The sequence below is a fragment of the Anguilla rostrata genome, chromosome 10 (genome assembly GCF_018555375.3).
Source record: "Anguilla rostrata isolate EN2019 chromosome 10, ASM1855537v3, whole genome shotgun sequence".
Classification (NCBI taxonomy): domain Eukaryota; kingdom Metazoa; phylum Chordata; class Actinopteri; order Anguilliformes; family Anguillidae; genus Anguilla; species Anguilla rostrata.
Window position 1 is genome coordinate 13,052,276 of NC_057942.1, and position 14,377 is coordinate 13,066,652.

At 39.6% G+C, this 14,377-nt stretch overlaps 1 protein-coding gene across 1 annotated transcript; it reads left to right on the top strand.

Moving 5' to 3' along the window:
* The first annotated feature begins 10,130 nt into the window (after positions 1-10,130).
* On the top strand, positions 10,131-14,264 carry LOC135265032 (uncharacterized protein C22orf15). The gene is made up of 5 exons (XM_064354215.1): positions 10,131-10,423; positions 10,710-10,796; positions 11,492-11,614; positions 12,044-12,118; positions 13,012-14,264. Exons 1-5 carry the CDS (start codon positions 10,399-10,401, stop codon positions 13,167-13,169), a joined length of 468 nt encoding a protein of 155 aa, XP_064210285.1. The 5' UTR covers positions 10,131-10,398; the 3' UTR covers positions 13,170-14,264.
* The last annotated feature ends 113 nt before the right edge of the window (positions 14,265-14,377 follow it).

Consider the following 14,377-nt stretch of genomic DNA (forward strand, 5'->3'; position numbering starts at 1 on the left):
AACGTTTAAAACAACGGGTTATATTTGAGATTTGTCTTTATGTCATTCCCATTTGATTTGTCACACCCTAGTGAAACGTCCCAGTGTGTCCACCCTCTTGAGCTAATGGGTGTTTCAACCAGCTCAAGGATGTAAGAGCCATGCAAAATGGAGGTCAAAGTATGGACCCAGGAATTGTGGGTATTGTCTGTTGTTGCTCACTTGTGCACACAGGTCCATTCTGTCCAGTGGCAGTGCTCCTCATTAACAGTGAACTCTGTATTCACCAGCACGCTGTTATCGTAGTCTCTTTGTAATCCTCCTATCCATTGTTCAGCTAAAATTGTTCAGCTAAAATTAATCCTTTCTCAGTTGGCTAATGTATTTACATGAGAAATCCTCACCAAATTTACCCACCTCGCTCCATGATGAACCAATTTCTTCACAACCCTGTCCTGTCCTGTGCCTGACTGTGCCATAACCAGATTGCTCACAATGTAATAATAATAATAATAATAATCAGACTTATGTTTTATATATTTCTACAGAAAACAGCCAGTGGTACATACTCTGTAATAGGCATGCCAAGGTCAGTGTGAAAGTCTTCTGCTCTTTTTTCAAACCAGCCTCAATGGACAGTCAATCAGCTTGATGTAAAATATCAGATGTTAGACAGTTCAATGTGAAATAGAAACTAGAGATGATTTTCTCAAAATCCTATCAATGTAAAACAGCTTCCTGAAAAAGCAGACCTTGGTTTTCACTCAATTCTTGACAACAGAAACAAAACCACAGGCTGATAATGTATTCTTGCTAGAGGTTTTCTGCATGATACTTTGTATCCTTAAGTTGCCAGAGAGGAGGAAAAAATGCCATTTTCCTCAATGGGGTTTCAAATAGCTCCTTTCACTCCTTTCACTGTAATGAAATATTCTGGGTTTTTGGGCTACATCAACTGCAGGAAGAGGGGTTGATTCTAGACATGGAGATTCAAAATGTTTCATCATGCAGGCACACGCTCACATATCATAAAACAAAATTTGACAAGAACCTTCCAGTAAATCCACGGCCAGACGATAAATAACAGCTAACTGTTGGTGAGATTACTCCCACTCAGTAAAAGGCTAATATCACAGAGAAAAGCCAATACAAGACAGACAAACAATGAATGCCTCCCCATTTCCTGTGGAGCCCATTAGTCCTGCGCTACAGACGACCCCACAGCGGGGGGGCTTAAACCCAGACAGCAAATGCAGAGAAGCCCAGCCAAATAAAATCAATGTGCTCAAGCCGGTAAAAATACTATATTTAATACCTGGAGGGTGTGTAGGCACAAATCTCATTATCTCATTTGTTCTTTTATTGACTTTATAAGTGCTGAATTGGTCTAAATGCCCATTCTTCCTCCTTTTTCCCCAAGATATTCGCTGAAATGCTACTGAAAGCTGTGATGTAGTGTCTGATTCTGATCAAGGCCACAGAAGTGGTTGTGATAGATCATTGTGGCTGCAGCCTGTTTATATTTACAGCCTTTAGTATTGGCAATAGAAATAACAAGCGCCTTAAATAATGGCTGAAAAATGCCTTTGACTGTGTATATCCTTTCAGCTGGTGTCAGGGAGAACGGGAGAGAGAGAAAGTGAGAGAGGAAGAGAGAGAGAGTGAGAGAGAGAGAGAGAGAGAGAGAGATACTCCTTCCATTTGCTTTGCAAAGGGTATTTTATATATTTGTTCAAACAAGAGTTTCCTCTTTGGAAAATACGCACATATACTGTACATAAGCTGACGTGTTATTGTGCCAGAGGGAAGGCTGTTTACGCCAGTTGTTAGGCTTAATGCATTGGAAATCAAATGAAGGTGCATTTGACGATCGCTTTTATTACACCATTAGGGCTGTCCCTTTCACCATTAAATCCTCATCTGGGGTGGGGGTGGGGGGGCCCTTGAGCTGGCCTGGAGAGCCTTGCCTCCTAACAGCATCCTGGGTGGCATAACATATCCTCCTCATCAGCACAAAACAAGTGCTAGCGCCCATTAACATTTAGCGTGCTTCCTAATGTCGTCTGTATTAGACTTTATTAGCTTTATCTGTGTGGCATTCCCAGAGAGGTGCTTCAAGATGAGTGGGTGAAAGTGAGGTGTCCAGATGCCATGGTGTGTACCCTGTTACACCATGTTATAATGCTAAATGCATGCTGGCCTCATTCCACTTCATTGAATTTATACTAATGCTGTCTTGTTGACTCAGGTTGGGTTTTTTCACCGGCGAACAATGAATGACAGAAAGGAAGGAACACATATCAATAAGGACAACAATGACCGTAATGAGACTGCAATCAGGAAAGATCATGTTTGTGGTAATTGTCCTGCCAGTCACCGCAGAAATAGTTGTACAGGGAAAAAGAAAGATTCAAAATGCTCAAAGGAAACATCTCACACATTACGTCCTTGACAGTCAGTCACCTGCAGGCGGGGGGGGGAGGGGAGGGGGGGGGGGGTAAGACAGGATATTGGAGCGGATTGCTGAAGGAGAGCTGAATTTTATGCTATGGCAGGCTCATTCTTCTTCGCTTGCTAACACTCACCAGAAGGCCATAAGAATATTTTGTGATGAAAGCAGGCTTTTCAATCCATCCAGCACACACAGTGAGTCCTCAGGGCCGAGTTTGAAAACCCCTGGTCTAGGACGTATCTTACACTGATTTTTACCAATCCGGGGTCTCTGCTTGCAAAATGGGTCCTGCTGTTTTATCCATTAACATTTGTTTGAGTGAAAAAATGTTTCCTCATATCAATGAAGGCTGTACCTTTAACTCATTTTGATCTGTGTCTTCTTGTTCTGCTGACAAAAGCTGAAAGCAAAAAATATGATTTGTACTATAAAAAACCTGGACAGTGTTTTTTTTTTGCTATGCGCTTATCTGTTTTAATCGTTTAGACTGGATTAGACCTGTGTTATGAACCCTTTGGTGTCTGGGGGTAAGTTATTTGAATGATTTGGTAGGCTGGTTTGGCAATGCACAACAGTTTTATTTACACAAGAGTGGAAAATACTTCAGGGTGAGCTCAGGCTAGCACAACAAACAAAACCAAAACTATTTTATAATAAAACCAAACTAATCTACCACAAATGAAAAAGTACATGGACTAAGTCTCCTTAAACTAACAGATGAAATTCTGATACAAAACAAAATTGCAGCTCAACCCTATGCAAACACATTAACACACAACACACACTACTTTTATTTTCCAACTTTTTTTTGCCATGTTTTAATATATTCTTAATTTCATCCCTTTTTCATTCATGTATTTTTTGTCAGATGAAAAAACTTTTATGGATTTGCCAGCCTGGCAGCATAGACCCAGCATTGTTGTGTTTGACGTTGCTTCTCCATTCAGCCTGTGTCAAGTCTTCTAAAAGCCCTGGTCAGCTGTTATCCCGTGGTTATTTTTACCCCCACTCTCTCCCCATCTGCCCCCAGCACAGCTGCACCAAGCCACACTGGGACCACAACACAGAACATCCCATTATCCCACCACAAGCATATGTTCAACACACACTCTGGAGGATGTACAGAGGCTTAGAGTTACACAGTGGATCATATGTTCAACAGGTGCCTGTGTACTGTACTTATAATGTTGTGTATTTCTCTTTTTTGCTGTTGGTGTATGAACACTTTGTAACTCAAGTGGCTTTGACTAAATATGTGGTTCACAACACAGACTATCTACAACCCTCATGCATGTGCTTTGTTGCATGACAAACCTCTGGACATTTCCCATGTAATTTATTGTCATTTGAACCGCAAGATCAAGAGCCTATAGTTATTTTTCTTCTCAGAAACTTTGGCAGAACTGCCTTTCATTATGTAACAGTTACTGTAACTTGTGCATTCTAAACAAAAACTACCAATCCTATGTTGCTGCATAACCTCAGTGAACATTTTTGTGGTGAAAAGTTGGTGAAAAAACATCTAGATTCTGACCTTCGCTTACTGGGACCTTACAAGGAATTTCTGGAGAACCCTTGAGACAGAATAACAGACTGGGCAGATGCGATTCTCTGAAGAGGTCACATTTCCTCTCCTTTCTGTATTAGTAAACTGTATCCTTCCGAGTCCGAGCACTCATTCAGTGCACACTATCTTCAGCTGTACTGAATGTCATGACCCATACACAGTACCTGGAAAACTGGAAAAAATTTCCACTGGAAGAAATGTTTGTGTGCTACACTTCTAGCATTGTATCTGTGAAAAGCAGTCAGATTTGTGTGGTCTGCCAATAATAAATAATTAGTATTATTTAAGAAATCACAAATAGTTACTTTTAATAAATTTGACAGCATATGCACAAAAAACTCATTTTTACTTTTGAATTCTCGTCATTTGTATTCTGCCAACAGACAAACGAAATACACGCACACACACACACACACACGCACATGCTCACACAGACATCGCCTGCAATGGTCTGAGGAGTTAGAGATTTTGTCCCCCTTCTGGAGTCTAAAAGTATACAGTATGCTAATAAATATCAGCACTTCACATATTGTTGATTGGCACTGGAATTCCCGTCCACAATGTGACAGGTTCTGGACAGAAGCTGGCAAGAACAGCGTGGCTCCTGTGGGGGAAAAACAGCTGTCTGGCCACCTGCTGCTTGTCTACATATATAACCTTAGGAGCTCTTTCAGTCTACAGAAATAGTGTTGGGATTCGAATATGACAATAATCGTAACCACAACAAAAACTGTAGAAGGCCCTCCTTTCCAGAGAATTCCATTGGCTTTCTTGTCCTTTCCAGTCATCTTTCAGAGAAAAACAGCCAAAGCACAGTCAATTTGAAGGCTGTGCAACATTTTAAGCACAGAAAAAAATGCTTCGTCCAACTTCTGAAAAAAAGTTCCCTGTTTTATGATCCATTTTATTGCAGGAGAATGGGGACCATTTGTGGGATGTATTTCTTTTCCATTTCATTGTATAAATCTCACCAGTGCAAGGTTATGAAGGAGGAAACTGCAGGAAAGGGAAATGAAAAGAGGATACATCAGAAGACAATTTGGCAGATTTATTTTCTTGGTGTACCAGTTCTTTTTATAGAGCCCAAAAATGATCCTGAAGTCTGTGAAATGATCAGGAGAATTATGGTGTCAATTTAATGCCAATAATCAGCGCGAGCAGATATTCAATGCGCGAGCACAGAACCACTTTCACGCGTGTAAATTTCAACACCGAGAGTAAAACAATGAGCCGCGCGCGAGCTGGTTCTACTCGCTCGCAAAGTATTTCTCCTCGCGCGGAGTAGAATTGATTTTTGTCAGGGTGGGGCGGAGACTTATGCTAATGTGTTCACTGGTATGATTGGTCACTTAAAATACGAAGCCCATACACTTCCTATGCCTTCTAACGCCAATGTTCTTGTTAGCTAAGGGACGTTATGGAGACACAAGTGAGCTGCCTACCGGAGACAATGCAGTGTCATTAAAGGTTTATTAATATATGTAATTAAAGACCCATTCAGATCAGATTTAGCGGGTAATCCCTGGGTTAATGGAATGCCCATTGGTCTCTTGAAACCCAGCATTAAGGTGGGTTAGGGAATGTTTGTGCCAGCCTGACCTAAGCACTTTATGTAGTATAGATACATTGCATTTCCATAAACTGTTTTGTATTTCAGCATGTTTAAAATATGTCTGATTAAATAGCAGTGCAGAAACCTCCTTAGTGGCTCAGTCAGTAATGGCTCTTACTCTTGCTGTGTGGGTCCTATAGCCAGGTCATCTAGGCTTGGGCCTCAGCTCTTTCATTAGTCATTAGACTATAATCTGGAGCCCACAGTAATGGGACACATTAAGCTACTAGAGGTAGGGTTGGTTTAAGTCAGCCAACATTTTTCAGTTCACTGCTGTATGAGACCCTCCGAGCTGAAATAAGCTCTCTTGTTGTACTGTAAGGCTTTTGGGGTGGAGAACAGTAATTGGCCTGTGCAAGTAGTTGCAGTGGAAGAGCTTCAGTTTCAGTGTGTATTACATTGGCTGCAGGTGGCACAGCAGTCATTTGAGGGATTCAATAATCAATTAATTACAAATAATTATAGAAAGAGCAGTTGGGTGCCTTGTCCTGTTAAGGCACTGTTCCAGTGTGCGGATGGGTCCCACATTCTGGTATGGAATCTAGGCCATGGCAGTTCTCACTGTGAGCATCACAGGAGGATACAGAATTGACCATAGCATCATTTTTGGAAAGAGGGATTCTGACATCTGTTCTAATGGGTATCCAATGGTTGCTTGCTCAAGTTGCACATGAAGTGTCTTCCTCCAACTAGAGTCTGTACAATCTCAACTAGTGGGCTACAGCATGAAAAGAAGGAGTTGTGATGGTTATATGCTTTGAAGAAGAGTATGTGGACTGTTCTATGATTGACAGTGGAGATTGCAGTGCAGCTTGTGAATATGAACTCAGCATTCAAAATTGGAAGAAAAACCAGGAAAACCCATTTAAAATTTAGTTAAACAGAATTGAAATGGCCCTGAGGAGACTAGAATGTAGCAGGTTTATTTGTCTTGCCTTATTTAAGTGCTTAGCTTATTTATTGAAGACAATAGTTGAATTGTATATCTTAAATTGGAATTAAATGGAAAGGTTGGTTTTTAAATAGCTTTAAAACTAAATAGAATATCAAACAGGAATGGAGTTATTTGATACAGGTGAAACTGAGTCCTTGTCTGGATGTTTAGGATTGATTTTTTTTTTTTTTTTTATCTCTGAAATATAATTTATCTACTTAACAACAAAAATACAATGTATCCTCATTTGACTACATAGTATCCTGTCTAAAAAAACATAATACTAGAACAGGAAGATGTGCAAAAAGGTGATCCATTGACATGAAATGTTGGCAATACGTATTTTCAAACTAGACCTGGGTATGTTTTATAAAAAAGGTGGTATGTTGTTCTTCAAATGAATTTGAGAGTAAATTGACATTTTTTGCTCACAAAGCAATGGGCACACATATAATAAATAAATAAAGTGCATTGTGATTGTACATGTGACTTTATGTGTAGCTACACTGTGTGTGTGTGTGTGTGTGTGTGTGTGTGTGTGTTTTTTATAGGTCTTTTAATATTACGTTTGAGTCTTTATGAGCCACAGAAATATCTTTATTTGTCCCATGACTGAAATTCTATCTTCAGGACACCATATCCAGCTAATGAAAGGACAGAGCCAGCATTTTATCCTACTCACTGTCACAGATGACAAACTCTTCCCTGAATGACCAAAAGTGCACCCTGTCTGTTCTGTGTTCTCTTGACTCTGAGATCGCTGTCCTTTGGGGACAAGGGGCAATAACAATAAATAAACAAATGGATAAATCCAATACTACTGGCTGAGGCCATTATGATTATTAAGTTGTTTCTCCATGATGCTATGTCATAATCCAATGGAATCTTTGGTCACAAAATTGCCCACATGGGCTCAAACACTGAGTGCTCCGGTGTCGTCACTACCCCCACCCATCTGAGTCAATATCCTTATCTGACTACCCCCACCCATCTGAGTCAATATCCTTATCTGACTACCCCCACCCATCTGAGTCAATATCCTCATCTGATCTCACTGATTCCTCATCTTTGGACTGAGCCTAGGAAGGAACAATTATAAAGTCAGCTATTCTTCTGGAGAAATAATGTGAAATGTTGAGCGGGACCCACCTTGCAGTGATATAGTTGAGCAGGGCTGTAGGGAGATAAACTTTACATAGCATACCATTTTTTATTGATGCCCTGGCACTTGATTACATTGCATACATACAGTATATCCAGTATTCACTATATGTTTAAGATTTTCTACAATGTACCACAAATGTCAGAAAGTCACAACCAGACTATTGTGACTTAGTTATCCTTGACTGGATCAACGCACTGTGTGTAACAGCTAAACAATATAATACATGGTTTAAGATTGTGAAAAACATTTCAATTACTGATTAGTGTAATAAATCAATTTCCAATAATATAACTTTGCACACTGTAATTATGCTGTAAATAGCAAACTGTTTATTTGTTTATTGTTTCTGCATTTTTATGTGAGCTGATAGAAACACAATTTCCCAATTCCCCAAGGTTATTTGTATTTTTGTTCTTTTCTATGTTATTCTGTCCTATTTTACACTAATAATTATACATTTACAATCATATAAGCAATGCATAATTTAAATCTGCTGGCTGGGATATCACACAGAGCGGAATATCCCCATGGAATAACCAAAGATCTGAAATTGTTAGAATTTTCTTGCTATCCTTGGGTCTGGCCTGTTATTCCTGAAGCAGTGAGTCAAACCAGAGAACGCAGCGTTGCAGAGAGGCTGTGTGATGACATCTGAAATTCGGAGGCTCCCTGGCTCCAGCGGAGGTTTATATTGCTTTATCATTACGTTTATCCAACATTAGATCTTATCTGCCACGAGTGGTCATGCATCTCCGCAGCCAAGAAAACGTCCTTCAGCTTTGAATATTTATAAACAGTGCTTAAAATATAATCCTATAATGTATCCAAGCCCATGTGCCCAACTGTCTGGGAAAATACACGTGATTAAAAAGAAACTTGATTCCAGCTGAATCATTTCTGGACAGTACGTACTGAAATTTCTTGATGAGATTTGAAGACCATTTTACACTTTACATTCCATTAATATTCTCAATTACATCCTCCCATATAAATCACCATGTGAAACATCTGTGGATCCCTATGTACAACATCAAAAATAGTTGTTTAGTTTATGTCAAAAAGCATACAAGGCAAAAACACTATTCGTCAAACAACTCCACAGGCACAAGACTGAATGATCTTGATTTGGTCCTTTCAGAATGGGCTGTGTGTATTGCAATCCATTTTTAACCCATCGGTTCGTGCACAAGCCCTATAAATGTGTTGCTCTTCAGCCTTTGTGGGGTTAAATCACACATGTAACAAGAGAGTTGGGCTGAGCTGTAATGCAGTTACACCCATCTCTGTTGTCATGGCGATTGAACCAGGGACTGATCTTTATGTCTGTTTTGAGAAAAGCTTTCCGTGCAGTGCAATATAATTAAGTCAGAAATGTAGAAATTTGTCTCATCCTTGTTGTTACTGAAATTTTACTGTCCCCTTTTCCACTGCAATGTGGCTGTGGCACATTGTGACTAAACAATAAGAGACAAAAGCAAAAAACTATCATCACTATCTCTGGTGAAAATGGGAACATTTTAATAAAACATTGAACATGGTAATACACAATATTGGTTGCGTGTTGAAATGGTTTGTGTGTTCATAACAACTGTGGAGAAATGAAACTACCATTCCTTTGGGAGAAAATGGATGAATGGATCTTCTCATGGAGTAACACCCCAGATGACTAGAAATAGCTTTGAACTCATTAATGAGCTTTTGTTGATTTGGATTACTGAAACACAGTGTGACTGCTTTGTCATTAGTTGGACCATATTGGATGACAGATGCCATGGAGCATGTAGAGTTGGCCTCAGCACTCAAATAGCTGGTGTTGTAAAAACAAATACATCCAGAAATATACAGTAACTGCACATTTAAAGGCAATTATCCTGCTAAGGATTTTAATATATAGGAACTGCTGACTTCTAAGATCTGGCATGTCAACCGATGGCCAAATTTATTAAAATCCCAGAAATAAATAAAGTATATTGGCATTACACCCAAAAGAAATGTTGGTGCTGTTATGACTTTCATACAATTGAAAGAATAAGCTTTCTCCAAGCTGCTAGAATTCGGAGCACTGAACAGAGGCAGTAAAACAACAGGACTTTCCTGTATGTGTGCTGACTCCATGGAGACAAGCAAGACCCAGAGGACAGTCCTTTCATTTTGTAGAGGAGAGAGAGAGAGAGAGAGAGAGAGAGAGAGAGAGAGAGAGAGAGAGAGATTGTGTTTTTTATTTTGCTGCTTGTAATGGCTTCCTGAAAATAGATTATGAAGCCTATATAACACTATATTTCCTGTTCAGCAATAAATGACATTTTATGGACATGTGCCATATTTCAAATATGCTGTGACCTTTGCATAAAGTTAATACGTGGTCCACAAAGACATTATAGAAGCAGGTACGGACCTTGAACGTTTCCCGAGTGTTTGATGTTAGTGCTAGAAGCTCTATCTATTGTTCAAGTGCTCTTCAGAAATTTTAATCTCTCTCTCAATGACAAAGCTTTGTCACTAAGTATGGCTGTAGTCAACAACACTGATTGAAAGCCCCCTATTGTATAGCTGTGCGCGCAGACTGAACTCATCCATTGCTTTTCTTTCTCGAGAGGCTGTGGGCAAGTGTCGCCAGTTACTTGTTGCAAAATCACCATCACTCGTGTTCACGTCGATCATACGTTATTTACTGAGCAGTAAAGGAAGAATGTTTGTCACAGTGCAGTTTGGCGGTAAGTTTTTCGTCGAGCGTTGAGCAGATAATCACTTTGTCACCTTTTTACCAAAAATCCTAGGCGGCTCTCGTTCTGTGTAGTCACAGTGTTGACGCAAACGCGTCAAAGGAAACAGCCTTCCGTAGAAACAGGAAAATAGGCAAGCTTATGGATGTAAAAACGCTTTGGAATCGCAGCTCTTGTTTAATGAGCGATTAAATGTGACAATATGTGGCCAATTTGCATTAAAAAACTGCGTGTGAAAGTATGATGTAGACTGCAACTTATATTTTTGTATCCACAGAAGGTCACTCGGAAATATTTAATACAAACTGCAGGGTCATAAATTTCATCCACTGCTTGAAGGAGCGGTGCAGTCTGGATCCTGAAGGTACTTTCTAGTATAGACGATCTTATCACACGTGAACATTACATGGATTTTGAGGCTAATCTGCATCTCGTAAAGTTCGCCAGCACCTCTATATGGTTTATTTTATGTTAATGATCATTCATAAGGCAGCAATACTAACAGTCGCACGTCTTTAGCATGGATGCCTATGATCTGGAGTGGTAAACAGCTGCCGCTATTTTCTATTGGATGCAGACAAGGGACAGGTTATCTCATAGTTATCTGGCGGTTATCAGGATGATGGTAACTATATCATCAGAATCTGCAGAATGCCGTTTACCTGTCACTTTTTCAGTGTATGCAAATATGGAGTGGAAGTGAGTAAAGATCGTTGGTGATGTGAATTTACAGTGATAGCACCCACCCTCAGGTGGTTGCAGACCTCGTAAATACAACCCTAACATCACCTGCCAAAGATTGTAATTATACAGACCTCACTAGTGTCTTGGTGTCCAATAATATGGCAATATTAGTGTCGCTCTATGGAGGTGTATCAAAAGCTGTCTCCAGTTATTCACTAATCATTAAAAGTCACAGGTTTATGTGAGAGAGATGTATGCAAAGGAAATAAGGATACTGTTACTGTTAAGACATACAGGGGATTGGATCTATGTAAACAACACAAAGAAACATGCTTCCTCTCACCCTGAGGGTCTGACCTCCCTGTGTGTGCACAGAGTGTGTGGACTTAGTGGACAAGACAGGGGAGCTGGTGAACTTGAGTGACAGAGAGCAGTCTGCAGAGAGGGCAAACTATCTACTGAGGGAGAGGCATACCTACGTGCTCATTCGAGTCACCAGTAAGTAACTTACAGTTTTCTTGTTTGGGGTGTATATGTCTCATGAGGGGTATCATGCCTCTTTTTCTCCGTCTCACGTGTCTCATTCTTTCTTTAAAAACATGAAAATGAGAACCATAATCTCAGAAGATTGAGCTGTTATTAGTGCCTATTTATGCTATGTTTACACTATGGTCAGCCATAGGCTATAAGCACAATACATCAAATTTGTAATTTTTAGCTTTTGGACACTCAAATACTGTTGAGTTTAGATAAGTGTTTGCCTACTTTTTAAATATAGGAATTCATGACATTCTGAACAGAACCATATGATTCCCTTATTTGCAGACTTAAATTTGGGACCATAGTGAAAGGATGCTGCGAGTTTGTTTATTTCATCCTTTTTTGTTGTTTATTAATTTCATTTATTTTAAATTGCGTTGAATTTAGGGGGCGATGGAACGGAGGGTCATAAATACGAGCCTCTTCTGAAAGACCTGGGGAAGAATTACCCAGAGTTAGCAGGTAAAAAGCCTGCCTCAGCCAGTGCCGTGACTGATGTGCGGGTACAGTCTTCCATCTCTGTCTGCTCCCAACACATTTCTGATAGGGCAGGTGGCAATCTGCTAACTGATGACTGCAGAGTCGGTCATTTTAGAAATGGGAAAAACACTGGCTGATGGAATGCTTCAATAACTGTCACACTTGGGGCCTTTTTATCCTGTGCTGTGGGAATGGCATTGGTAGGGGTGTCTATTGAGTTCAGTATTGCTGCACTGGGAATGATAGGATGTTTTTCATGTGGTTCTAAAAACAGCATGTAAGTCCATTTGATTTATATTGGGGAATGATGACAGTGAATTGGCAATTTACTTTGCTGTATTGTGGGTAGCCCCCTACTGGCCACTGAAGTACCTGCAAAAATAAACTTGGAGTTGGCTCACAGTGGCTTGCCTGCCTGATATATTTAAAAGCATTTGGCATAATTATAGTTTTTTTTTTTATTAATTACACATTCCTTACTAGGGGTCCAGGAGTGTGTTTATTAGGTAGCCAACTTTTTAAAATGCGGAAGTCTCTGAAATGAATTAATACAGCATTACATAATATACTCCACACAACACGTATGACAAACTATGACCATGCACTTTTGTTGCATTGTGTAAATTCAAAGCCAACATTTTGGGTGTTAAATAATATTCATATAAAATCAGATATCTGTTTCTTTTAATATTTCTTCAATAAAAGTTTACTTTCTACACTCACACATGCACCACTGTGGACATACAACATTTCATTGTGAGAGCTATATTTACAGTCATTGATCGCACACTCACTTTAGAAACTGGAGAAAGACAGTGTGGCAGATTTAAGCCATTGCATAACTGGTGTTGTTTGTTGGCATGTTCTCCTCACAGACCTTCTGAAGAAGCTGTCAAACCCCCAAAAGGAGAGGGACAAGAGGAGCCTCTCTAGGAGGGGGTGGCCACAGAGGGACACCTCCACCAATCAGTCATCAAGGAGCAAACGTGCCGCCAGCCCCAAGAAGAGTGGCGCTGTCACACTCAGGAACTGACATTGGCCTACGTGGACTACAGAGTGGGGAACTGCGAGCTTGAGGTCACTACTGTGGCGCTGTCTTTGGGATCTCCCATAAAGCAGAAACATCCTCTCTGTGCTCCATTGACAAACTCACTGCCACAGCTGACACACTAAGGAAGGGTTGGTTTTAACGACTAATTTCTTAATCTCTTTGATCTTTTTCTTCTTTCTCATTCCCTCACAAAGTGAATTTCAGATCCTGTTTCCTGTCCCTGGTGGTCTCTTGGCAGCAATGGGTCTTTGTGCTCCATGAATAAACCCTAGCTTCGCTCCACTGTCTCATTTCATCAATATGCATTGTCTAGCACAAAGATCGGTCTAGTGACTCTGTCTGAATCCATTCCCTCCCAAACAATGTATGTCATAAGAGGACTATTTCTGGCCTTGCTAGTATTTCCTGACTTTGGAGTTCATACATTTTCACTGTGTAACAGTGACCCAACTCACTCGGCTCCCCTCTGTTGACAGTCATTACTTGGCTATATTATTTGTTTTCCTATTGTTTTTGGAATAATATCTGTACTCTCCCCATGCCTCCCAAGCAGTACACCTTAACATTATTGTTCCTTTTTTTCATTCTGTGACCGAAGTGATATATATATATATATATCCTTTTTATGTAATAAAAAATTTTTGTTGGAACATTCAGTTACTACTTTTAAAGGATTTATTTATTACATGCACAGTTGGAATCTTGGATTCAATCTATTTTTAAACTGTAAAAGAATGGTCATTGATGTTTCATAGTAATTTTTCACAAATTTGCCCTTTGTGATCAAACTGCAGCAGTGTGTTACAACTGATTGTCTCTATCAGGCACTGTGTGCAATTTAACATGAATAGAAGAAGTATTATGTTCCCTTCACTCTTCCCCTGGACTTACTTGAATTCTTGGTCACATTAAAAAGCTTTTCTCTCATTGAAATAAATAATCAATTCATGTTAAAAAAATAATGGATATATCTACATAAATATTTAAAAAATATATATATTCAACAGTGTATGCTGTAAACAGGATATGGTGGAATATTTGGAATTTCTTTGAAATAAAACCAGTAATGGGAATGTGCTTTTTCTCAGGGGACTTCACAATAACTTATTTAAACTGAGTTAAATTGTAATCTCTTTGTCTCCACTACCATTGTGTATTTGAGCAACATGCTTTATAAAAATTTCTAGACT

Coding starts and splice junctions, on each gene's coding strand:
- LOC135265032 (XM_064354215.1), top strand. CDS start 10,399: ATGTTTGTCACAGTGCAGTTTGGCG. Junction 10,797..11,491: donor GTGCAGTCTGGATCCTGAAG/GTACTTTCTAGT, acceptor GTGTGTGCACAG/AGTGTGTGGACTTAGTGGAC. Junction 12,119..13,011: donor GAATTACCCAGAGTTAGCAG/GTAAAAAGCCTG, acceptor TTCTCCTCACAG/ACCTTCTGAAGAAGCTGTCA.